Source organism: Fopius arisanus, unplaced genomic scaffold (genome assembly GCF_000806365.1).
Source record: "Fopius arisanus strain USDA-PBARC FA_bdor unplaced genomic scaffold, ASM80636v1 scaffold00044, whole genome shotgun sequence".
Taxonomy (NCBI): domain Eukaryota; kingdom Metazoa; phylum Arthropoda; class Insecta; order Hymenoptera; family Braconidae; genus Fopius; species Fopius arisanus.
The window spans coordinates 474026-499063 of NW_011887783.1; the positions used below are offsets into that span (position 1 = coordinate 474026).

General features: G+C 38.1%; 3 protein-coding genes across 3 annotated transcripts; 2 read left to right on the forward strand and 1 right to left on the reverse strand.

Annotated features, from left to right (window-relative positions):
- Positions 1–11686: 11686 nt before the first annotated feature.
- Positions 11687–13975, reverse strand: l(2)37Cc (prohibitin l(2)37Cc). Its single transcript, XM_011305690.1, has 4 exons — positions 13855–13975; positions 13233–13336; positions 12618–13039; positions 11687–12392 (listed from the first exon to the last, which is right to left on the reverse strand). The coding sequence occupies exons 2-4, from the start codon at positions 13318–13320 to the stop codon at positions 12084–12086; spliced, it is 819 nt and encodes a 272-aa protein (XP_011303992.1). The 5' UTR covers positions 13321–13336; positions 13855–13975; the 3' UTR covers positions 11687–12083.
- Positions 13976–14127: 152 nt separating this feature from the next.
- Positions 14128–16913, forward strand: LOC105267078 (UPF3 regulator of nonsense mediated mRNA decay). Its single transcript, XM_011305691.1, is given in 5 exon segments — positions 14128–14373; positions 14531–15097; positions 15604–16112; positions 16114–16597; positions 16680–16913. Coding segments are annotated over 5 exon segments (1887 nt in total). The 5' UTR covers positions 14128–14235; the 3' UTR covers positions 16869–16913.
- A 1056-nt stretch (positions 16914–17969) lies between these two features.
- LOC105267079 (tudor domain-containing protein 7) lies at positions 17970–24547 on the forward strand. Its single transcript, XM_011305692.1, has 5 exons — positions 17970–18078; positions 18815–22001; positions 22165–22283; positions 22561–22712; positions 22849–24547. The coding sequence occupies exons 2-5, from the start codon at positions 18879–18881 to the stop codon at positions 23076–23078; spliced, it is 3624 nt and encodes a 1207-aa protein (XP_011303994.1). The 5' UTR covers positions 17970–18078; positions 18815–18878; the 3' UTR covers positions 23079–24547.
- The last annotated feature ends 491 nt before the right edge of the window (positions 24548–25038 follow it).

Sequence of the window (25038 nt, forward strand, 5' to 3'; positions counted from 1 at the left end):
TAGGAATATGGCCAGTCCCTGAATAATGAGCTGCATTCGGATTTTACGTTCGAATAAATGCCGCAGGCCACGCCCGCTGGATTATTATATCTATCTCATTTCATTTCAATAATCAGAATTTTCAATCCGCACTAGCTCCAGAGAGACCGCCAAAGATTATGTCACAAAATAAACAATTAAGCTGTCTTTTATTACATATTTTTAATTTTTAATAACTCATTATTTATACAAATTGTATGTACGTACCAAAGAATTATTAAAAAATCGTAAAAAATCGTAAGATTTTTTTAAATAATATAATAAGCTCACACAATGGGGTGTTATCATTTGTCAAATAAAATCGAAATATTAAAAAAAATTGCCAATAATTTTTTTTTTCTTTAATTAAATCCAATTGATAAATACAATATTTTTTATTGCTTATTCTAGATGAATCATTATTTCAAAAAATTCTTTTAATTCATCTTATTTATCTTATTTAATCGTTATATATATACACATATATATGTATAAATGCTTTTTTTTAAGGAATTATTTGGTATTTATATTTGAAGTGAAATGTCATTTAACGATTTGATTTTCTTGCGAATGAAATTTTTGTTTAGACAAGTCGTTGATTTTATAAACGAATGCAAATATTATGAGAAATTTGATTCACCCCCATGACGTGGCACCCCCATCGACTCGGTCTCCCCACTGGTGGTCTCTCCCCCTGGGATCTATCATCGTCGCTTTATCATCACGATTTGGGATTGCTCGGAGAACACATACAGACCACTTGAAGGCGGGGGGTGTGAAGTATATGCTCGATGTGTCGTGTGCTCCATTGATCGCACCTCGGTGACGAGAGATAATGAGAAATCGGAGGCAACTTCATTTAAATTGAACGGAACTTGGTGCACCACCCCCAACCGTTCATTCGCGACACTTGAGGTATGTGTATGCCTCACAATAATTAATGTGTCTTTGCGAATGTCTTTTGAAAATCAGCAATCACCAGCATTTCGATGAAATCCCTTTTAAAAAAAAAAGCATGTAACGTTTTTTGTCAGCTTTTTTTGGCGCATAACTAAGCTATACATATCATATTAATATATTCATATAAATAATTAATATATATATATTAATTTAAAATTTATATATAATTGTTTATTATTGTTATAATTTGTGTATAATTTTTTTATATATTGAAAATTGTTATATTTATCAATTGAATTTAATTAAAGAAAAAAACAAAATGAAAAATTATTCGAATGAATAATTACAATTTTATTGATGCAAAAAATGATTTTTCCAATTGATTTTGAAAAATCACCGCCCAACGAATGATTTTCTCTTGAATTACTGTTCTCGTTTCGTGATTGTGCAGTATTTTCTAATCGATCTAGATATTTCACATGGATATATTACCAGAGACAAGGAGCACATGCATATACCCTCGATCACTGCCTCGTGACAATCCACGTATATACTCCCAAGGAGAAGGGTCGGGGACAATGCGTGTCTCCTGGGAGACGCTTATCTGAAATTACAATGTTACCCCCTCTCGTTCACCCCCCGAGCACCCCCCCAACACCCCCCGACACGCTGTCGTAGACCAGCTGGTCCTCTCAGCCCTTATCTTCCTATTCCTCACAAACCCCTCCTCTCCTCATCCCTCCTACGCTCCCTTACTATGTGTTACGACAAGATCACGGCTATTTTCACGTGTGCAACACGCGTCGAGCAAAACGCTGACACATATTTCCTTTAAAAATAATCCACGAATGAGAGAAAACTGTAAAAATGATAAATGTCACGTCTGTTGAACCCCTCATTATCGAAAAAATTCAAGACACTCATCAATCTTCAAAGTGATACGTACCAAATTTATTTCGTCATCAACCAAGTGTATGCATTCAAAACTTAATTCCCCATTTTCTTCAATATCGATAATAAAAAAATGTGCGTGATCAGAATTTATCGCATGGCGTCTTTGCATGTCTCCTCGCACTTTGCCCAGAATATCACCATCCTCCATTCCAACTTCACGCTCACGCCTCTTGCACATCGTAAAAAACTCATAACCGAGATTATGACCGCGATAAAATTCTCTTTTTCTCCGAGGAATATTAAAACTCTATTTTGAACAAATTCATAAAATCCTCCCAATCATCTCAAACCCATATCCCCTTTTAGCGTACTCTTAGAGCACAATTAAAATCTCATGACCCGCGATCCCGCGAATTAAAACGAAAGCCAGCAGAAAAAAAACTAAAAAAAAAAAACAAACAAATAAAAAAAATAACTGAAAGAAGGAAAGTGAGTGAAAACCCCGTAAAGACGGCGTAAATCCTTTTTTCCACATTCTATTGAGCCCATCCCCGAGATATACCCCAAACATTGACGCAATGAAAGCCAGCACACGAAGAAAGATGGTACCTATGTAGATGGTGGGGTTGTGCACACAGTGAAAAAATGCGAAAGCTGAAGGAGCGAAAAAGGGTAAAGAGACATTTGAAAAAAAAAAGGTGGCACACTCGAGGATATAGAGACTAGTACATGTATATAGTATATATAGTGTAGGTGGTATCCACTTGGTGGTGCGCAAATGAGGTGGAAAAGATAAAGGCCGGTGAAAAAGAAGAGCAGGGAGAGAGGATGAGGCATCATTAACATGCCCGTTGGTTTTCTGGGCTTACGAGAAGAGCCCAACTCTCTTCTCCTCTCCCTCTCCTCGTTTCCCACCCTGGTATGATATAATACATGGTGAGAGACCACCAGGGGGTGGTAGGGAGGTTTTTTCAAGAGGGCGTACACATCTCCATCTACCTCGGTGATGAGCACAACTCTCTCAGCCACTGGCACTGTACCCATGTTTTCAAGACCAACCTAATGGTGGCAGCAATTAACAACAAACACCGCTCATTAATCGCCGGAGAGCCCTCACCCTCGCCATCGCCCTCTTTTTTATCACTACTTTCCCCCTTCCTAGTCTTCACTACCGTCAGGATTCATCCCAGGATCCGACCTCCACAGTCATTTTATCGAAGCAAAAGCCAAAATAATTTATCACAAATGGAATATTCAGATTTCAAGGGAGCAATAAACTCATGGACAAATGATATTGTTCTGAGTATTCTCCATGCCAATTACCACTCTGCTAATAATCATCTGGTCACTGCTTAATTGTTATTTAATTCAATCGTATTGTATCGGCTATTGTCGCCTGAATGTCTGTAATTTTAGTTCAGCATGAGTGGGTGGGTCGCTCCATCCAAATTTCCTCTATGAATAATTATTTCAATATTAATTAACACTCTCTCTCTCTATTCCGTGAATGGCTGAATTCGTGAAATTATTTTCTTCGAAACATTTCGGGTAAAAAAATTGTAATCGGAATATTTTTTCCAAATTTTCAAAAAAATTCTGGAAAATTTTTCAGAATTTGTTTTTTGAAACAAAAAAAATCGGAAACAAAACAATTGTATTTTTGGGAAATGTTCCAAAAAATTTTCAAAAATTTGTTTTGGAAATTTTTTTTTATAATTTTCTAGAAATTTTGGTTTTCTTACTTTTTCAATTTTTCAATATTCTAAAAAAAAACGCGATATAAATTATAAAAAAAATCTTCCTATTTAAATTTTTGAAAAATTTTTCAAAATCTGTCCAAATAAAAAAAAATTCCTGAAAAGTTTTCCAAAAATTTTTTGAAAATTTGAAAAAAATATTCCGATTTCTATCTTTTACCCGGGATATAATAAAAATAAGGAAAGGAGGAAAGGAAAGGAAAAGTTGTGGAAGGTAACTTTTCCACGGTGAAGTAATGCAATAATTACTCAACCGGAAGTAATAAAATTAATTTCCCTGTAGCCGTTGGCTCAGGCGCGTGCTCCACGCCCTCGCTACCTTTTCCAACGTCTTCAGCTCTCTCTTCGCCAATATAAATCAAAGGCAGTTTAGCCTTTAATAATTCGGTGGACCACGGACCAGTATAAAGAAAATGGGACAGAGTAATTTACGTTCCAAAAAACTTCATCCTTTCACGTTACAGCACTCCCAAGAAGTCGGCAATAATGACGATAATTTATCCCGATATTTCCAAAGTTTCATAATCTTTCATCAAACGTGTCCACCTTCCGAGTAAATTTTTTCATTTAAAATTTCCTCTTCGTCTTCATACCGCCACGAATTCCACTAAAAAGAGAAATAAAAATGAAAAAAAAAAAAACTGGCAAAAGTAATTCCAACCCTTGAAAACAATAACCAAATCCATTAATCCCCGAATTAATTAACAAACGGCAGGAGAAAAATTCCTCCTCGAAGGCGATAATGAAAAATGGCCAATCAAGCATGTGTTCGCAGGAATGAATTTCAAAGATTAAGTCAGAACGAGCGTCGATAATGGAGTTTATGCGTAAATGATCATAGTAACCGGAGAGCCTTGGGGGTCCTTTGAGAATATGCCGCATCGATGAACTAAAGAAGATTAATTTAATACCCGAGTAAAATCAATCAATGAAAATTGATGTATATGCGGTGTACAGTGCGGCTCATTGAATAATAAAAAAGGGCTGAGACAGAGGGGGCCTTTTTTAATGTGGGAGTGGTGTTTATTTGCTTTAGCGACGTGGCGAGCTCTGTAATCAGTGTAAATCAGGGAACCCGTAAATCACACCCAATGCGGTAACTGCCTCTGATATACACTGTAACAGCCTGGCCACTGCAGTACGCGTGGGCCACTTTGCTTTATTCCCTTTCGTGAATGGATGCATACTTTTTTTTTTTTTTACCTCTTTTATTTATTCGTTTTCCCTTACTTGTTTAGCTGGACGATGGGTTAACTACTTGTGTGGTCAATGCTCGGAGTATACAAAGGGAATGAGGAGTTTTGTAGGAGTAGAAAATAATGGGCGGGTGCGGTTTACTGCACGACCACCACCTGTTAATTTTACACATGATTAAATTATTGCTAATTTCGGAGTGATTGTCGGCATGTTGGATGATGCATTGGTTTTCATTAACGTTTGAGCTCGTCATTTGTGAGGGGTTTAGTGGAGAAATTTATTTCTCGGGGCGCCATTATTTATCTGTAATCATATAATTGTTTGACAATTATCTGGGGAAAAATGTAGGGGGAATATTTGGTATTTTTGAATTTTGGCGGTTGATATTGATAGTGTCACGGGTAAAAAAAAATGTTGTCGGAATATTTTTTTGAAAATTTCAAAAATTTGAAAAGGACATTTTTTTTTATAGTTTAGATGGCGTATTTTTTGGGAATATTAAAAAATTGGAGATTGAATTAAAATTGAGAAAATAAAATATATATATAATAAGATTGAAAAGATGAGATTAAAAAAAAAATTTCAAAACATTTCCTGAAGATACAATTGTTTTGTTTCCCCATTTTTTTTTATTTCAAAAAAGAATTTTCTTGAAAATTTTCCAGAAATTTTTTAAAAATTTGACAAAAAAAAAAAATATTTTTTTACCCGGGGGGTAAAAAAAAAATTCTAATCGAAATATTTTGAAATTTTATGTCTTTTAATACTCACGTTTTTTTTTAAATATTATTTTCATTCATTCTATTTTCAGGAACTAAGGCGAAGACCGAGATGAAGATGGAGAAGTAATAAATTATGGTATAGCTAACCTCTCACCGAGGAGCATTGTGCTTTCCATTCTGATTTTAATGCGGGTTATCTCTACACACAATTTCGAGATCACTTTGTCCCATTGAAATGTTAAAATTTACGTTAAAAAAATATGAGAGTATTTTCCTGGAACGTGTCACTCCACGATAATACGCACTAGCGCCGATCAATCCCAAAAATAATTGACAAAAAATTGTTTTTTTTTAAATTGGCGAGTGGAGCCATTTTCTGGCGGGTTCTTCATTATTTTTTATTTAGAAGAGAACCGGATGGTGAAAAAGTGCAGCGACAGGAGAGTGAAAAAAAAGTAGACTGTAGTCGTGAGGATAAAAATGTCCGGAGGGTAAAAGGGGTGGTCGAAAAAGGCAGGGTGCAGCGACCACGGGATGGCGTGTCACTCAAAGAAGCCGCGAACGATGAAATCGGCCAAAAATTATTCCAAAACCAATCATCATTACTGGACTCCTCGTCTATACCCCCTTGGCGCAATCTTGTACTCAATATTGTCAGTGGCATGCCTGTCAATTTATTTTTTCCCAACTTGAGTTTCATTACTACTTCACTGATTTCGTAGTGACACGTTCGGCTGCTTGAGATCGTTATGAAAAACTTTGTCAATGAAATTTTAATAAATTTTCCCTGGAGACAGATCAAACGCCGTCCGAATGCCAATTAATCCCCGACATGCGCAATCATAATATAATTGAATTTAAAATTTACCCCTGTTTTCCACCATTTTGAATCTTAGAAATGTGTACCAGAAAAAAATCGGTATCACATTGTATATCGATATTTTCAGAATGAAATCTAGAAAAAACAAATTATTAATCCATAATAATGTGTCAGGGATCTACTGCGCATGTCGCGCGCCGATTTTGAATTTGGCGGCGCGAGTTGACCAATGAGGAATCAGTCCTACGCGTTTTTCATGGATAATAAGGATTAGATTAGATTCAATTTCCATTCTATTAGCCCTGAAAACTGAGGAGCAGTCATTTCGTTGGTGAAATGAAACAGCCAGGAGCTAGCCCTCGAATAGTCGTGTGGAAAAAGTGAGCGTTACACACGCCTATAAACACATTGCTTTTAAATTTCTGCACGCGACACTGCGCCCAATGTCGAGATTAAACGTTCCGAGTGGAAATAATGTCCTCCGGGTCTGGGCATTCATCCACAGGTCAATTGCCCCGACCACTACAATCGTAACAAACAACAACGAAAACGATTAAATTAATCGCCAACTCGTTCTTTTTATTCACCCAAAAGTTGGCCAATTTTTTTCTTAACCAACTGCACGCGTCCCCCATTAAACAACCCCCACCTCACCACAAAATTCTCCCCAAATTTTCTAAAAATCCAGGTCATTGATTTAGCTGGTGGGGTTTTTTTGACGCATGCAAGTCCTCCAAAACATGTTGTACGTCGGTAAAATTTAAAGGCCCGCCGGGCAAAATATCAACCGAAGAATAAAATTCTCTGAGCGAAAGTGCAATAGCCACCCTGTGGGGGCATTTTACCTCTTCGCCACCTTGCGAACAACCTCTTACCCGATTGATTTAGATCGTGACGAACCAAACCTACACCTTGTAATCTTCCCAGCCGGAAGATTGCACGGATTATCTTCCCTGCACGCAAACCACACTCAAATCATGCATTTCTCCGCAAAAAATTTTCACTCTTTTTACTATTTCTTTCACCTCTTCCGAATTCAGCCTTTCTTTTATTTAGTGCTTTCAACCTAAATTACTGTCTGGAGGGATGCCTAACCGCGGGATATTGAAAATTTTCAAGTATCCGCTCTCAAATTCAAAATTGCTAAATGACAAGAAAGTTGAACGTGTTTTCATTGATTTCATTTTATCCAGTGGCAATTAAGGTTAATCATGAAAATGTTTTTCATAAAGATATTTTCTATTTTTTAATGCGGGAGGATTGCGTGCTACACAATCCACACGACATGATTTCGGAAGAGAAAATAAATGGGAGACAGGTGTCCACTGCTGTAAAGGTCAGTGTTGTCTTCCTCAGGGTCAGCCATGGTTCTTCAGGTTGACATCACCCACCTTGCAACCGTTATAAGATGCACCAAGAAAAAAATAAAGAAGGCGAATTTCCTGCGAAGTATAAATTACCGTTCAATTTTTGCAAGTAAATTCAGAAATTTTGGTAGAAATGACTAATTAAATTTCTTCTTGAAATATTGAATAGAAAATTTCCGAAAAAATACCGTGATATTAAAGCTGGTGCTTTTCTTGAAGTAAATTAGAACGAGTTGGTTTACTATCATTCGAGGCCAGTTTCCAGTACATACAAGCCCCTTTTCAAATACATGATTATTTTTTTTCTCGATGCGTTTGTTCGCCGATGGGACCGTCTCGAGGTCATCGCGTGATGCGTTGAAATCACGTCAGTGACAATACCGTGACCCCAATTATATCCACGGGAAGAAAAAAAATTTCTCTTTACACAAAAATTGCTCCTTACAGTTAAGATAAATGTCCGCCTCTGTGCGCGTTCAGATATCGTGAGCTAGAATAATAATAATCATCTTCAGAGGATCCAATTATCACTAATAAAATATAAAATAAATAATAATAAATAAATAATAATAATGATAAAAAAAATGATGATTGAATTTATTTAATCGTTATATAAATAAAAATTATACTGCAATGTTTTCTTCTAAAAAAATCAAAATCATAAATCAAATCAAAATATTTTTTAAAAATATTAATTATATATAAAATATGATATATATGATATATTTTATATATAATCATATGTATATAATAAAAAAAATTTTTTATTTAATTTTTAAAGGATAGCATAAAGGATCCATAATGGAATATATTTTAGTATAAATTTCATTAATTCAATAATTTCTTTTGTCGTGTGAGAGAAATTTTTTTTTTATTATCAATGACACCCCAACGTCAACACTCTGAACACACCAAAAAATGGTCGTTTATTTTTCAGTGTTGTTCTCAAAGCCAAACGTCCAGATGAATGGTAATTATGGCCTGTGGAAATGCACGAGAGAAGGTAAAGTATCATCGTCAGTGGTTTGTATTCCTCATCTGAGACTTCTTGTGGCGAATTGCAAACTGACGAAACGGTAGAGAGAACCGCAGAGCCACAGAGCAGATCGGGGACCGGATACGCCCCTTGCGTTACACATATGTTACCAATCCCCAACACAAAACCCCAATTTATTATTGCGCACGGAAAGACACAGATCTGTGGGAACTTTTTTTCACTTGTTGCCTCCATCGATTTTTTACCTCTTACCCCGCAGTCTGACAATTCACTCCTTTTTTTTTCTATTTCCTTTTTTTCAATTAATAATAGAACAATATTTAATTCAATATTAAATCCAATATTAAATTCAATATTAAATCCAATATTTAATTTATTCTCAATTTTTAATTATTGATCTGTCGATTCTCTTCGCTCTATCACTCGAAATCCGTGACCTAGAATTTTATCCCTCCAACAAATTGAGTCATTGAGAGGATAATTGACCTGTTAATCATCCACTGATTAGATCTCCTCTTGAACCTTAAAAATTCATTTGCGTGGGAAATGCAGGGCCCATTTTCTCTCATTTGATCCCGTCACTTTTTAGATTGTAACCCAGAAGGATTTATGCAAGTTTAACATACACACACGACTCTATCCTGACGTTGTAAGCAATAAGTCACGTCGTGGGTTCTCTCGCGTATGACGACCATATCATATACGCAATAGCAAGTATGAGCCACCAAGAAAACGTAACACGATATCCCTCAACCAGCTGTTAAACCTCTCCTACATTTCGCCATAGTCCAGTAGAGAATTCCATGTCACTTCAATCTCTGTATGAACAGTTAGAAATCACTGGTCACTAATTTTTCGTTAACAACCGTTAGCGCAAACTTTTCAATTACTACGGATGCAATTTTCCACCGAGTTATTGATCACTTGCCAATGACATCTCAGTGTTCAATAACTACTGCTCGTGGGAACAAGCTAATTGTCTCTGACCCAGCCAATATTTTCCAACTGCAATTTTTTTAAAATTTTATTATCTATTATTTATCTTATAAAATTATATATCTTATCAGTCTAATTTCGTCTAATTTCCTCCCCATCTGTCTCTCTTGATGTCTCTTATTTAAAAATATATCCGATAATTGCCATTTATCCAACTGCTATCGATTCCTCAATGAAATCTTATTGTCTAGTGATATCATTACACTCATTCATTCGTCTCCATTTTTCTCTGTCCTTTCAATAAAAAATATCAATAGTTTATAGTACTCATCCTTTTCTCTATTCTCTTCAAGTTTAAGACCCTAGTAACGACATCATCCGATTGCAATCGATCTCAATTGGCACTGCCTCTTGCTAATTCCACATATTCAAAGTCCATTCGAATAAACAATCACATTCTTTCAATCAATACTAACAATATTGGTACAATATTACCAGGACAAAGGGGAAACCCATTTAATTTCTTCCTACTATTATCACAGTAAAATGGTAAATTGTTGCTCCATCTGTCTCCATTGATTTCTATTTTAAAAATTCATCATTTATCCGGCTGATTCTGTTTTTTTCGATGAAATTTTATTGTCTCCATCATTTGTTCTCTTCCCCCATTTTTTCTACACCCCTTCGATAATATTGAGTATCAATGGCTAATAATACTCGTCCGGTACTCTGTCTCAAGTTCAAGATCCTGGTAACCACTCGTTCGATTACAATCGATCTCATCAATTGCCGTTTCCGTCTGCTAATTCTACACGTCAATAAAATCTCACTCTGACAAAACAATTCTTTTTATTATTTCAGTATGGAGAATTTCAGAATGAAACTGCGCAACTGTTTCCTAGTATTGCCCCTGGAAAATCCTTAATTGAATCCATTGATTTCAATTTTTCTCATCGATACTACAACTCAACTACAACTCCTGACATACACTTACCGAGACGATCTCATTGTTCCCATTCATCCCTCGTTCTCTGTATCATCTCCTCATTTTTTTAACCGCAAGTACAAATTTAATCATGAATATCCTTTTCAGCAGTAGCGGTTTCATTCAATAAATTTTCCACGATAGATGACGGTGGAAAATCTCACGGAAAAATTGGCGTACTGCAATGTAAATTGGAATTTCATAAGTTAAAGGCTAAAATTTTTGTCAGTTCTGAAAAAAAAATCTCAATCTAAGCTGTAACTTGTCAATTAATTGGGATTGATTTGGGAGGTTCCCTCGGATAATTAGACGATGAGACGGGAAAAAATAAGCAGTGGCTGTAGGGTGTTCTGAAACCTCTCCCAGAGTTAGAGGACGACGACTTTGGCATATGCTGGTTCGCGTGCATGTCTTCAAGTCCAGTGCTGATGGTAACAGGTGCGATGTGCACAGTTGAAGGAAAAATGAAGGATGAGGGATGTGGATGAGCGGTAAAGGACAGGAAGCAGAGGTAGATGAGTACGAAGAAGTCCAGTGGGTAGTTCTTCACCAATACACCAGTGAAACGTATCATAATAACAATGTTTCATTGGAAAAACAATTAAGTCTTGTGTTTTCGGAGTACAAGGAACAGACTATCATTTATAACGTCATCGAGGCGTGTCGCTTCTTCTTTCTTTTTGTTCCAGTGATCACATGTGGCTTTTTTATTTTTACTCAAGTGTGCTGTTCTTCAAGTGAGAATCAATGGAACATCATTTCCCTTTTTTTGAATTTTTTTTTTTTTGCAACAACACATCTCGGGATTTCACCTCATTTCATTGTTGAAATGAGAATTTTTTTTGGGGGGCGCGGTTGTGTTTTTCTTTATTTTTTTTTCAACTGGAATTAACGAAACCTCTGATGTTTTTGATGTGGCTGCAGTAGGGGAGAAAGATAATGTAACGAGTGGATTTTTATCTGTGTATTCATTCAATTTTATTTATTCACTGGGAATGCATTCTCTTATCGATTATTTTTTCGTATATTTACGAAGTTCAGCAGGAGAGGCTGCACCTCGATTCTGTAAAATTCAAATTCTAACATTCTGCTGTTATTCATCATGTTTCAAGGTAATGACATCGAGTGGCAGTGGTTGAATAACACTCACGAAGAATCCTGATAATTCCCAATTTATTGACAGAAAATTGGAAAAACCCATAAACTTGTTTCGCCATAAACTCGAAGAATTAATAATATCTACCATTTACTCCACAAAAAAAAACCAACATTAATTAAAAATAAGAAAAAGAATCTTTAATCCTTCCTTTCAACTTTCGAGGGTCGTCTAAATTAACAGGAAAAAGGAAGTATTCATACCTTTACTACAAAATGCCTCTGTTTTTTTTTTACAATAATTGGAACAATATATTCCGTTTTTACACCATTTTTGTCGCTTCCTGCTTGTGAATATTTCTCGGTCAATTTTTGAAATAAAAATCGGAGATGTTTTACTGAGGAACGTTAAGAAGGAGACCCGGGCCAGATGGAAGATAGGACACCTGTCGAGAGCGAGCTAGTTGATAAGCAATATCTTCGGCCGCTTCGATTCTTCTCAACTCGACTAAACCATCTCCAGCTTCTCCCAGGGCCTTCGCCAACATACTTGCAGCAGTTGCGTCACCCTCCGCACTGATAATCGCTGCCTTCTTCTGCTGTTCAGCTCTTTCTACCAGGAAACGAGCCTTCTCTGCGTCCTGCTGGGCTACTTGTTTCAACTCGACAGCTTGAGTGAATTCTTTGCCAAATGTCAAGTGAGTCTGGAAAGATAAATCGTAATGAGCATGAAATACCAGGGGTACCAGGCAATGCTCATATTTATTTCAATCAGAGGAATCAATCAAACGCACGAAAAATACTGTGTTACGTCTTCATTCTGCCCAATTGATTGAAGTAGAAGGAATATTATTTTAATAAATGGGTATCCTAGCTGTGTCTAGATTTTTTTCTTCTTAGACATAATACGATAATGAAGTGGAACTTACAATGGAAATATCGTCGAGAATGACACCGAATTGTGCAGCTCTTTCAGTCAAATCCTCGCTGACCTTTTGCGAGACCACCTCACGCTGTGTTATGAGTTCTCCAGCGTCGAATTGTGCAACAACAGCCTTCAAAACTTCAGTAGTGATCGAGGGTAAAACACGCTCGTCGTAGTCAACACCGAGAATTGTGTAGATCCTCGGTAACGACTCTGGCACTGGTCTGAAGAGAATACGTAAGGTGATGTTGACATTCTGTAGATCTTTACTGCCAGTTATTACGGGAACATTTCTCGGCTGTGAGCGAATGTCGAAGATTATGGGTCTCTGGATCCAAGGGATAAAGAAATGAGTCCCTTCACCCACTACGTTAGGCTTTATTCCTTGGAACCTGTCGAAGATCACCGCTCTGTGGCCGCCATCCACTAAAAAATATTCATGTCATTGAATCCATTAGTTTACACAAAACCCTCCTTTAAAAAAAAAATTGGCATTTTTTCTACACCTACACAGCATTAGATCATTTCAAAGTAATTGAAAAAAAAAAAATATATTAACCATAGGAAATTACCAGAATGTTTTTGGAGGAATAATTGCATAATCAACAACAATATTTACCGTTATAAAGAGCAGAATTCACAACACTGCCAGTGAGTGCAACTCCCAAACCAATTTGTCCCAACCTATTGAAGAAATTGGCAGCCATTTCTCGACTTAATTACCTAAAAGTAGAAGCATTTGTGTGTAGAATAAAAAATCATTGGACCCTCAAAAAAGGTCTACAAATTGACATTAAAGTATTTAGGTGAGTGTGAGGTGAGATGGACATGTCTGGATTTAATTGGATGCTGTGTAATGACAAAAAATAATTTCTTTTCACCGGCGAAAAATTACATAAAAAAATTGCATGATGTTCTTTATAATAAGCGTGCCACCACCTCCTAGTCCCTCGTGCTCCCAAGCTAACCTCATCAAACCTATTCGAATTGTCATCGCACTCCAAGCTTGCGTCAGAAATAATACCACCCACCTCAACTCCCAGGAGATCAATTCATCGAGAGCTCAAGCTCCGGGATTACTGTTTTTATGAAAATAATGTTTAATTTCATTTTGTGGAAGTCGAAGTGATAGGAATAAACCGGTTCAAGGGTCCCGCATCTTCGGAAGTCCAAACCCATCCAAATTTCACTGAACTTCGTCATCATCGTTGTGAAAATCAAAGTGTAAATAATTGACTTACGTTATTGTTGCTTTTTAAGGCTCCGCCAATTGTTATTCCTCGAATTTTCTTCAATTTTCCACTGTGTTAAGCTTGGAAAAATGGTGCAACACACAGGCAAATGTGGAAAAATCGTGAAGAAACGATTGTTGCGCTCCCCTCGTTACGTAAAGCACCACGTGGTCTTCCTGGATTATTTATCATTGACAAGGTAGATTTCTCCGAGACCCAGCATTAATGGTAAGTGTTCAACCAGAGGTTATATCTGCTCTCGGGTTAGCGAACTGTTTTACCCCCAGAACTGAGCCTCTACTTTAGTCAATCCTCTTTGTCTCTGTCCCTGGTATTTTTTTAATTTATTTTCTCAAGAAATCAGACCACCACAATATCGCAGGTGAAAAAATGACTGAAGAGTCTCAGCAGCCGGTGACTGCTGTCATCACACCAGGAGTTAATTCCTTGACACAAGCCACCCCCAGTGCCGATGTGGTAAAGCCAAAGGGTGACAACAAAAAAGAAAAATGCAAACCAATGACCAAGGTATGTTGACATCACCGAAAATTCTCATTTCGAGGTTATGATTCCTGTCGTCTCCAATTTATCGTGGTAAAAAATCATTGATCATGATTTTACACCGCGAACAGTTGATTATAGAAACAAAATATTATTATTAATTATAATGTCCTTAATCCTTCAGGTTGTGATCAGACGATTGCCTCCGTCAATGACCCAAGACCAATTCATCGAGCAGGTTTCACCCCTTCCTGAACATGATTACTTGCACTTCGTCAAGGCAGACATGTCCCTGGGACAACACGCCTTCTGCAGGAGCTACATAAACTTCACAGACCAAAAAGACATCTTCATGTTCAGAGAGAAATTCGATAACTACGTGTTTGTCGATGGTAAAGGGACTGAATACCCAGCAGTTGTGGAGTTCGCACCGTTCCAGAGGCTTCCCAAAAAAAGAATCGGGAGGAAGAAGGATGTCAAGTGTGGTACCATCGAGACTGATCCCTATTACGTTGCATTTCTGGATAGTCTTAAAAATCTGGAGGCTGATGCTGCTGGAACCCAGCCCAAGACTGAGTTCTCCTTTCAGCCGTTTGATAATGCTCAGAAGAAGGTCACCACCACTCCCCTGTTGGAGTACTTGAAGCAGAGGAAAATGGAGAAGCAGAGGGTCAGGGATGAGAAGAGAGAGGAGAGGAGGAGACGGGATTTGGAGAGGAGGCGAGCCAAGGATGAACCCACCATCTCCAAGGTAGGGGACGGATTGATGACGATTTTTATCGGCGGGAAATCCAAGAGAAATCTGGAATTTTCCTCTCACAAGAAAAAATGCCGGGACGTCATTGAGAATTCGAAATATTCGAATTATTTTATGAGAAACATCGCATCGTGAATTTTATTCAGTGAATTCGATGAAAATCCATGAAGATTTTTACTTTTTCATCAACTACTTCCAGAACTCCAGAGTGGAGTTGAAGTGACAGAAGAAATTCACGTGCTCCTGCGCATTAGTAATGAAAATGGATTCTAACTTCAAAGTTTTCTTGATTTGATTGTCCGATATTGAAATAAACGAGTAGAAAATTATTAAATGCAGATTGTGACGAATAAATTGCCATCGATTCTATAATTAATTAATAATTGGCTCGTTATACTATTATATTCAATTTTTTTTCTGTTTGGAAGATGAAACTGAAAATGCACTTTTTACCGAGATTTTTGTTAAACAATTGAAAAATAATAACAAAACATTTTCAGGTTTTGAAAAATCCGGATGCCGAGCGTGAAGTAGGCCGTGAGAATAAAGAAAATAAAGAAGAAAAGGAGAAACCCCAAAGAGAATCGAAGGGCCGTAAAAAAGACGACAAATTGCGTGATAAAGTTCTGGGCCCGAGGGATCGCGAGGGAAAAATGGGAAAGGGTTACAAAGACGATAGGAAACAGGAGCGCGATGGAAAACACCAGAAGAAGCATGAGGACAAGAAATCGTACCGCCGTGAGGAGAATCACCCCAAGGAGGATAAGAAAGTCGATGGGAAAAGCCAAAAAGAGCTCAAAGACGATTTTCGGGAGCAGAGGGAGAGGAGGACTGAGGAGAAAAAGGGAAAGAGTTATGAGAAGATGAGGCAGGAGAAGAGGCGCCTGGCAGAGTCGAAAAAACAGGTGGAGGGAAGTGCAGAAAATGTTAAAGAGGTGGGAAAGAGGGATGAAGGGGAGAGGAGGAAAAAAGAGGGGAAATTTGAGAGGGCAACCACCCCCCCGGAGAGCGGCGGGGGTGACGGGGGTGGAAAAATTGAGAGCAAGGAGAGAACCCCAAAGAATTCTGGTGAATAATTTTTATGATGAAAAACTTTTGATACAATGAAATTATTATTTTTTCCTCCAAATTTTAACTAGTCGTCATGAGTTTAAACGATTCGATTCATTGATTTTAGTTACCAATTCCACTGACACAGAATGTCGAGGAGAGGGTGACACCGTGAAATCACCGGAGCCAATTCAAATCGATAAAGATCCCCGAGGATTTGACATGGACGACAGTGACACGTCCGCTGTAAAAAAAACTCTGAAATTATCTCGGAGAAGGAGTTCCTTGGAGAGCGGTGGAGATGCTGGAGGTGGCGATGGGGCACAACTCAGGAGACACAAGTCCCTGGACGGTGATAACCAGAGTAATCTCCAGAAAAATTCCCACGACGAGAAGCATAAGGATAAAAAGGACTCCAGGAAGGAGCGGAGGATAAGAAACAAGGTCAATAACATCCTAGCACTTTATTTTGATTTAAAAAATTCTAGCAATCTCTATTTTATTGTGTTATTTTTCGCGGTTACAGGATCGACCTGCAATGGAGATTTATCGCCCTGGAATGGGAAGGTTCAGCAAACAGAGGATCGACAGAGGAAAATCCAATACCGAGGAGAGAGCAACTTTATCTGAAAGCCCCACTAATACCTCGAGTGATCAGAAATCTGAATTACGATCTATGACGTTTAAACGAAGTGTCAGTCGTGATAATCCATAGTGAGATGTTTTTTTTATTCAATAATAAAAAGTTTATTCCACTCAATCACTTGGGCCATTCATTAACAATTAATGGAGTAGATTTATATCAATTAGAAGTATTGAAAAAAAAAATAGAGAGTTTTGAGAAAGAGAAATTCATCTGTCAGAAGAAAGAAAAGTGGAAAATTTGGGGGAAAACAGAATTCGTTCAGGTCTGTAACCCGAGCAGCTCTTGAATATTTTTATGACATCTTCCTGGACTCTAGCGTTTTTATTATCCACTAGACTGTTTTGGTTTACTTTTCCCTTTTTTTCATTCTACTTTCTATGAAAAATTTGGAAGGATTCACGTTTTATAGTCTTTGTACTGTTTCCACGTGGTCCACACGTGAAAAATTCTCTTTTCCTTCAAAACGAGACCCAGCTCTCATTTTTTTTTTGTCTTCAAAGAAATATTTTATTGCCTCTCCAGTTTTGCAGCCTTTCTTGTTGTTTCGGCCTGACTTTATGGAGGTAATTGGAACTAATTTTATCCTTTACCTGACCCTTTTTACACCTTTAAAAATATTTTATTGCTTTTTAAATATAAACCTTTTTGGTTTCAATCTTGAAGTTCATTGCAGGGATACAATTTTGACGGGGGAAGAGTTAATCCGGGATTGTCCCGTTTTTTGCTGTTATAGTGAAGGGTCGAGGGGATTTCCCGGGAAAAACCCATTTTCTTAATTCTGTATTTAACTTTTTAATTCAACCCTGAACGTAGAATAGAAATTTAATTAAAAAAAAAATTGTTTAATTATTTAGGAAAATTGAGGAAAATCGGGGAGAAAAATTTAATTAATTAATTAGGGGAGACACGGGCGGAATGAGATTTCCGGGCAAATCGGCATCCAGGGGCAAAATGGGACACTGGATACAGTGGAATGCGAGTTGAATACACTTCACTGATAAAAAAAGGTTATATTCCAACTTGGTACTTCTCTCTGCACCGCAAAATTTCAAAATCGCAAAAAATGCGCATTCAAACCGACCGCCGAATCACGTGATCCTCAGGTACCACTTCATTTGTTACGTCACGCGCAAGCGTACCGCTTCCTCGCGAAAAAAAAAACGAGAAAAACTCACTGAAAACCCGTTCCCTCCTTTTCACCAATATCTAGACCGATGCACTCGCCACATCGCCGATAAAACAATTGCCGGATGACAAGAGAAAGCCCCTGAAATACCACGTAAGTACAATATGTCCATCAGAAAAAAAAAATCCGAAAGCCCCCGCGAATCCATTAATTCCAACCACATGAATTCGCAAAAGTCAAACAACTCCCAAAATCACAAACGAAAAATTAGAAAGAAACCTCAGTCCCTCCCTTATTTCTCCTCTTACCTCCCCTCTTTATTTCCTCCATCACCCGCGCCACCCACAAAACTGCGACTCCCGACTTCACGAAAATTTTCGCGAAAAAATCATTTTTTAATTAAATTTTCTCTCAAATGTTTCTAATGTCAAATTTTCCAAATCGTCGAACATCCCGAGGACCCTCTCTGGATTCCCAAAATTCTTGAAAATTCCCCCCACCTTTGGTTCCCTCGCCGGTTGCCCCTCCACCGAAGAGAATATAAACACCGGGCACTCGACACAAATTCAATCAGTCGTAACTCGTCTGTACGTGAGTGAATGTTATCGTGAATTAACTGTTTTATTTAGTCTGAATCACTGACCCCGAGCATTTGTGAATTATATTATCCGATATATTTTGCTTCATCGTTAATCCCGGGCCATCAAAATTTTCCTCAAATTCCCGTGAAGTCTTCAAATCAATACACTTACATTTCAAAATAATACGAGTAAATATCCGTGCAAATATTTATTTTCTATCGTGATAATCCCTTTGTTCGTGGATTCCAAATAGTCTCGCTTCTGGAATCAGCGAAATAATTTGATTCCCTATTCCCACTGATAACTAGGAGACAAAGACTAGAAGACGAAGAAGTGAAGAGATCAGATTAAAGTCGATTTGAAGAGATAAATATGGATGAGCTCGTTGTGAGACTGAGGGCCTGCCTCACGGCGACGAAGGGTGGAGTTCCCCTGGAGCACTTGAATAGTGACTTCCGGTCACTCGAGGGTGAGAATATCCCTTATCGTCAACTGGGATTCGCCAATCTCGAGGATTTTCTCGCGCAGGTGCCAGGATTGCGTCGGTATCAGAAAGGTGGAGTTGTCTACATCGAGGTAATTCCTGGTGAGAACACAGCGCACTTGGTTGCGCTCATCAACAAGCAGAAAACTTCGAAGAAGCCGCGAAGAATGCAGATGACCTCGAGGAGACCCATTATCAACGACAACGCGAGATCGAGGTATAATAATCACCAGGTGTTGCCACCTCAGTCCCCCAGGAGGTCCTTCCAGCCGCAAAAATCTGGAAATCCACCGAGATTCAATCCTCAAGTAATTAAAAATCAGAATCAAGAGCCTCTGAAGTCATGGCCTCCAAGAGCAGCGAATCCAGCAGCTCAGCGAGTTCAGTCAAGGCCTGTGAATCAGGAGAGGCCTGTCATAGTCTATCCTGCAAAGCCTGTGAATCCTGAGAGAACTGTGACTGTTTATCCCGCCAAGCCTGTTGCCAAGCCAGAACCACTGAATGTCCATCCTCCAAGGGCTGTTGTAAAATCAGATGGAAATTCCATGATTTATTCATCCGCAGCTTCACCCAGAGGAGAGCCAATTCCAGTAGTCACAAGACAGCAGAATCGTCTAGAGGATCGGTCTCAGATACAGAATCCCCAGGCCAATGGGGATGTCTCAAGGCCACATCCCCAAGTTTTCTCAAATCATCTCAATCAGAATAATTATGGAAGAACCTTTGTCAGTCCTCCGCAGACACCGAAATCATCTCAACAGATCCTTTTCAATGGAGATTTCGGATTGAATGGATTCAGAGGAGTCAGTGCTGTCCTTGGCGGTGTCACTCATGCCCCTGTAGGTGATAATTCACCTGGAAGTAATCAGAACGTGAATAATGGAGTGTCAATGCCCTCGTTGGTACCTTTCGAGACAGCGAGCAATCAAAAAATACCTCCACCTCTCAAGGTCGTGAGACCATTGAGTGAGAGACTGAGGAGACCTTCACCAGAGCCTCAGCCCAGTGACAAGATTTTCCAGGGGATTAAGACTGAGGCAGTGACTGTTAAATCTGAATATTCCAGTCCTATTACACCTCCACCCGAGGCTGGTGATCCCAGGGAGGAGCTCAGGGCTCTTACCCTCAGGCTCAATCTCAGTGAACCTGCGTACAAGACTGTTAATGTTGGTAAAGGGGGAAGGGTGAACATTTTTACGCAGGTGATGGTGGGAAAACATAAGTACAGTAGTTATCCATTTGATGCTGCGAGTGAGGTGGAGGCTGCTAAATTGGCTGCTGTTGCAGCTGTCAATGCTCTTCACAGGCTTCATGAGTCACCAGCTAAGATGAGGATAACTGAGGACAAGGAGGTGGTTATCCAGAGAATAATTAAAATTGTCGATGGGCACCCCAATGGTGTATTCAGAGATCGATTGCCTGGACTGTATGAGAAGGAGTTTCACGAGATGCTGCCTGATGACTGGGTGGACTACATCGAGGGTTTCACGGGGCTGGCACTAGAGAAAGGCGTTGACAACTCCATTATTGTATGCAGAAGTGAGCCACAGGTGCACGTGATGAAATCTCCTCCACTCTCTCCGAAACGCGAGAAATGCCTGTACAAACAACCGCTAGAGACTCTAAGGCCTCTGGTACTACCATCGAGCAAATTATGGCCAGTGTATGTCTCTCATGTGTCCTCTACCTCAGACGTGTGGATTCGTCTTCTGGAGGACGAGTACAACGAGAAATTTTATGCAATGTCACAAGAGTTGAGTGTACACTACGCATCAGTCACAGAACCAGCAGCTTCTGTCGAGATTCTCAATCACTACGTAACAAAAATCAAGGACGAGGCACACAGAGTGAGGGTCGAGGCCCTGGATCCACTGACAGGTGATGCCACTATTTTCTTTGTTGACACGGGGGACAATGACATTGTCAACACCTCTATGCTCTTTCCTCTCGATAAAAAATTCTTGGAGGTGCCACCGCAGACTGTCAGAGCCTGTCTATCAACCCTCGAGGATATTGCAGTGTGCGATACAACGACTGACATTGCTGAGAGTCATCTTCTCGACAAAACTTTCTACATGCAAGTCTTGAGACTCGATGAGGATGAAATTAGTCACGTGGTTGTGGGAGTTTTTTATGACACGACAAGCGAAATGGATGTCAATGTCAATGAGAAAATTTCACTGGAGCTGCATGAGGCGATGGAGATGTCGAAGCCGGAGGCGCAGGTTGGGGTAAAGGGAAAACTTCTCGAAGTGTTTGTATCACATATTGAGATGAATGGAGATGTTTATCTGAGAGTGAAGAACGATGGAATGGCCATATTAACTAGTATGTTGAATTGCCTGATGGAAGGAATTGCAGAGGACGAGGGAATCCTCGCAAAGGCTGCAGTCGATGGAAAGATTGATCCTGATCAGATTTATCTCGCTCAGAAGCCTAATGGTGAGTGGGTGAGGGTGGGAGTGTCGTACAGGGGCAACGAAGCTGTCATGAGGACTGTGGACTCTGGGGATATCGTCGAAGTCGAACTGAAGAAACTCCTGAGGCTCCAGGAACTCTCAGACAATCTTGCCAGGTTTCCAGCTCAAGTTATCAAAGTTGAGATGAATAATCTGGGGAGGAACAGGTTCACTGAGAGGATGGCGTCCAGGTTGAGGGAACTCGCTGGGCCTACCGATATTCTTCTGTGTAAAGTTGTTCAGCCTCCAGTGTCCAACAGAGTTGCAATCGTGGAGCTCTTCAAGAGGTCACAGCCAGATAATTTACTCATTTCGATTAATGATACTCTGGACTTGGAACCCAAAATCGTCAAGTGTGGGGATGGAAATAATAATGTGAGGAAGAAGAGGCTTGAGAGGAGGGGCAGCAGGAGCAGCGATGAATCGTTGAAGGCATTGAAGAGTCCCACGATTCCGGGGATTGGTGAATTCTTCAACGTCAGTGTTACTAATCTCACATCAAGTCCTGATAATTTCATTGTGCAGCCCTTTGAGGAGAAACCTAAACTTGAAGTGAGTTTTTTAAATTTATTCTTTGGTTTTAATCGATCGAGTCGATCGAATCGATCCTTTCTAAAAGTGAACAATCTGATCGATTTGTAAAGTGAATGAACCAGATATTTCTGTTTTTGAAATTTGAATTTTCATTTATATTGTCGAATGGATTTTGTTTCAGGGGATGATGAAAGCTCTCCAAGAAGCTTACAAGACCAATGATGGAACGAAAATGATGATGAATGACCTGGAGAAGGGGAAAGTCTGCGCTGTGAAGTATTACGATGGATTCTGGTATCGGTGAGTCATCATAAAATAAAAATAACTGGAAATATCTCTCTATTCAACTTAAAAACCCTCTTTTAACATCTTTATCTATTGAGAATGGGTGGTCGGATGTAAAAACATTTTCCCGTGACTTTTATTTCCGCAAATTTCAAATTCGATGGAAGAATTGGTGACTGGAGTTTCCTCTTTGGAAAGGGAAAGGGAAAGGGAAATTCTACTTATTATCGATTGTGGGGATTCGATTGGAATGACAGCATGAAAATTTGAAACTGAAAAAAATTATTTCCAGTGCATGCACTAATCGAGTATTGGATGACCAATCGGTGTCAGTGCATCTGTGCGATTTTGGAAATATAAATATCGTCACATTGAGTCAGGTGCAACCACTGAGAAGAGAATTCTACGATCTACCGTATCAAGCTATTAAGGCTAGGCTAGTTGGTAAGCCGCAAGTCTTAATCTTTATCTTAATTAATCATCTCAGCTATTGCATCCAAAATCTACTCCTGGCTATCCAAATAATTTTTATACGTTCAAGGATTATTGATAAAATAATATTATTTATCCGATAATTCAGGTATCCAGCCACTAAACGCGGATTGGCCTCTAACAACATGTTTACGATTCCAAAAATTAGTCGTGAACAGGAACTTCGTATCCGTAATCAGGCGATTAGAGCACGATGATTCGACACCTTCCAATATCGTTCTGGGATTGGAATTAATTGATGTCTCTCTCGAGGACCGGGATATCTACATCCACAAAGTGCTCATCGAGGAGCGAAGGGCTCTTCCAGAGGCATCATAAATCACTTCAGCTGAAGATATTTCTTTTCATTGTTTATTCGAAATAAACAGTAGAATTAGATAATCCGTCTTCTCAACGTGCTGACGACACTTGGTAAAAGCTTTTTCGTTTTTAAACTGCAATTCATTCGAGTCGAAAATTCCACGGAAGAAACTCAGAAACTGAGAAGATTCCACTTTCTAGTTAATTACTGGTAATTATTCAATTTTATAGACTATGGGAAAAACTTTTAGAAGAGAAATCGTGGCATTTTTTTTTTATTGAATTCTAAAATGAAAATTAACAAGTTGAAGCGGAAATTAGAAGTTTTATGTTTTGATTCTCTCATTAAGTAATAAGCATCATTCCATCCTTAATTGCGAGTCAAGACTTAGTAAAATTTCAATTGTGTATCGTTGTCTTCGATTGTTTATTTATCAAATACGAAATTCTGTACTGAACGGCTAGAATAAGTCTGAAAAATCATTCGTTAATTGCAAAATTATCTCTTAAACGAACGGATTGAGAGAAAAATATCAATAGATATTTTTGATCGACAAAATTTTCAAAAATTATCTCTTGAATACTTCCCACTCCACTCGTTATCGAAATAATTTCAATAATTAACTCATGATTATGAATTTCTCTACTTAAAAAATGGAAAAATCATAAGATTATTCTTTTTTTTGTAATGCCTATGGCTGTGCGAAAAGTTGTGAGTTGTGTCGTTGTGTCCAAAGTCTCAGAATTTGAAGAATTCAATTTTGTAAAATTTCTCTGTGAAGTGAGAGAAAATTTCCAGTTATGGCGTGGAAAATATTTTTATTTATTCCTCATTCGTGTTTCATTTTTTATTTTTCTTTTGACTTTGACTAGACTCGTATGGGAAATGAGTAACATACATCATATTCTGATCGATAGCCCTGTAATCATAAAAAGAATATTTGTTTGGAGGGATTTCATGAGTTTATCACATGTTCTTCATTATTGTTTAAACGTTAGTTGACCAAATGATTAGATTTTAGGGTGATTATTTAATTGGTTTATAGTTCTGCCATTTTTTAAGCTCAAAATGGCATCTTTTTTATTTTATTCGTCTAATTATTTATGTTTTGAGTTCCAATTAATTTTAAATATTTACGTAGAAATAATTATTTTTGTGGGAGAGTAAAAGATCCGTCACAACTAAAATTACATTCGTCAATTGAACAATATCTTCATGCTTAATGCAGTATTAATGGATAATAACAATTATCGATGTATTTTGAGTCTGATTTCTCCACGTGAATTCCTTTTATTTGAAAAACAAAAGACTTGAATGTTTTTAGTTGTGACATTGTAGCATTCATTTGTCATTCTAAATGCCTATTTTTTACTAACAAAAGTTAATATAAATATAATATATGGATTATTACATATTAGTTATAGGGATAGGCTCACCTTTGATTTAGGTGCACTGTAAAATTATATGATAGTTCAATAAATACGATTCAGTAATGGAAAAATTGTCTTTGTTGGATGCGCAGTGATTGAATTATTATTTTTTTTCATGGAGTAAAAGCTAGAGTGAAAGGCTTCCATGTCATGATTGAAAAATTCAATTCGCTCTCGAGTGAAATCACTTTACTGCAAATTATTGTGTTTTTTTATTGTTTCGAGGGGTATTTTTGTAGCTGATGGGCTCAGAGTTAAATGTCAAAAATATTTTCCTTGGAATTTCGAAAGAGTTATGACACTTTTCTCTCAAATACTGATTCCGGAATAAACCGAAAATAATATGGAGAAAATCGTCGAAGGTCCATTGTGTTTTTTTCATTGTGAATGGCCAAAAAATTTTTTGCAACTCCAAGTTATTGAGAACTTTCAACCGATTTTTAACCAGAATTCACGTTTTTTATTATTCTAGGAAATAGTTAATTCGATTGTCATGAAAAAGTAAAAGCGCAATCGATGTAAAATTATAAAAAACGTAAAGAGATTT

Bases quoted from the DNA above. Each gene is read 5' to 3' on its own strand.
- LOC105267079 (XM_011305692.1), top strand. From the start codon at position 18,879: ATGGATGAGCTCGTTGTGAGACTGAGGGCCTGCCTCACGGCGACGAAG. The intron at 22,284-22,560 runs GTGAGTCATCAT...AATTATTTCCAG, and splicing joins TACGATGGATTCTGGTATCG to TGCATGCACTAATCGAGTAT. The intron at 22,713-22,848 runs GTAAGCCGCAAG...CCGATAATTCAG, and splicing joins TATTAAGGCTAGGCTAGTTG to GTATCCAGCCACTAAACGCG.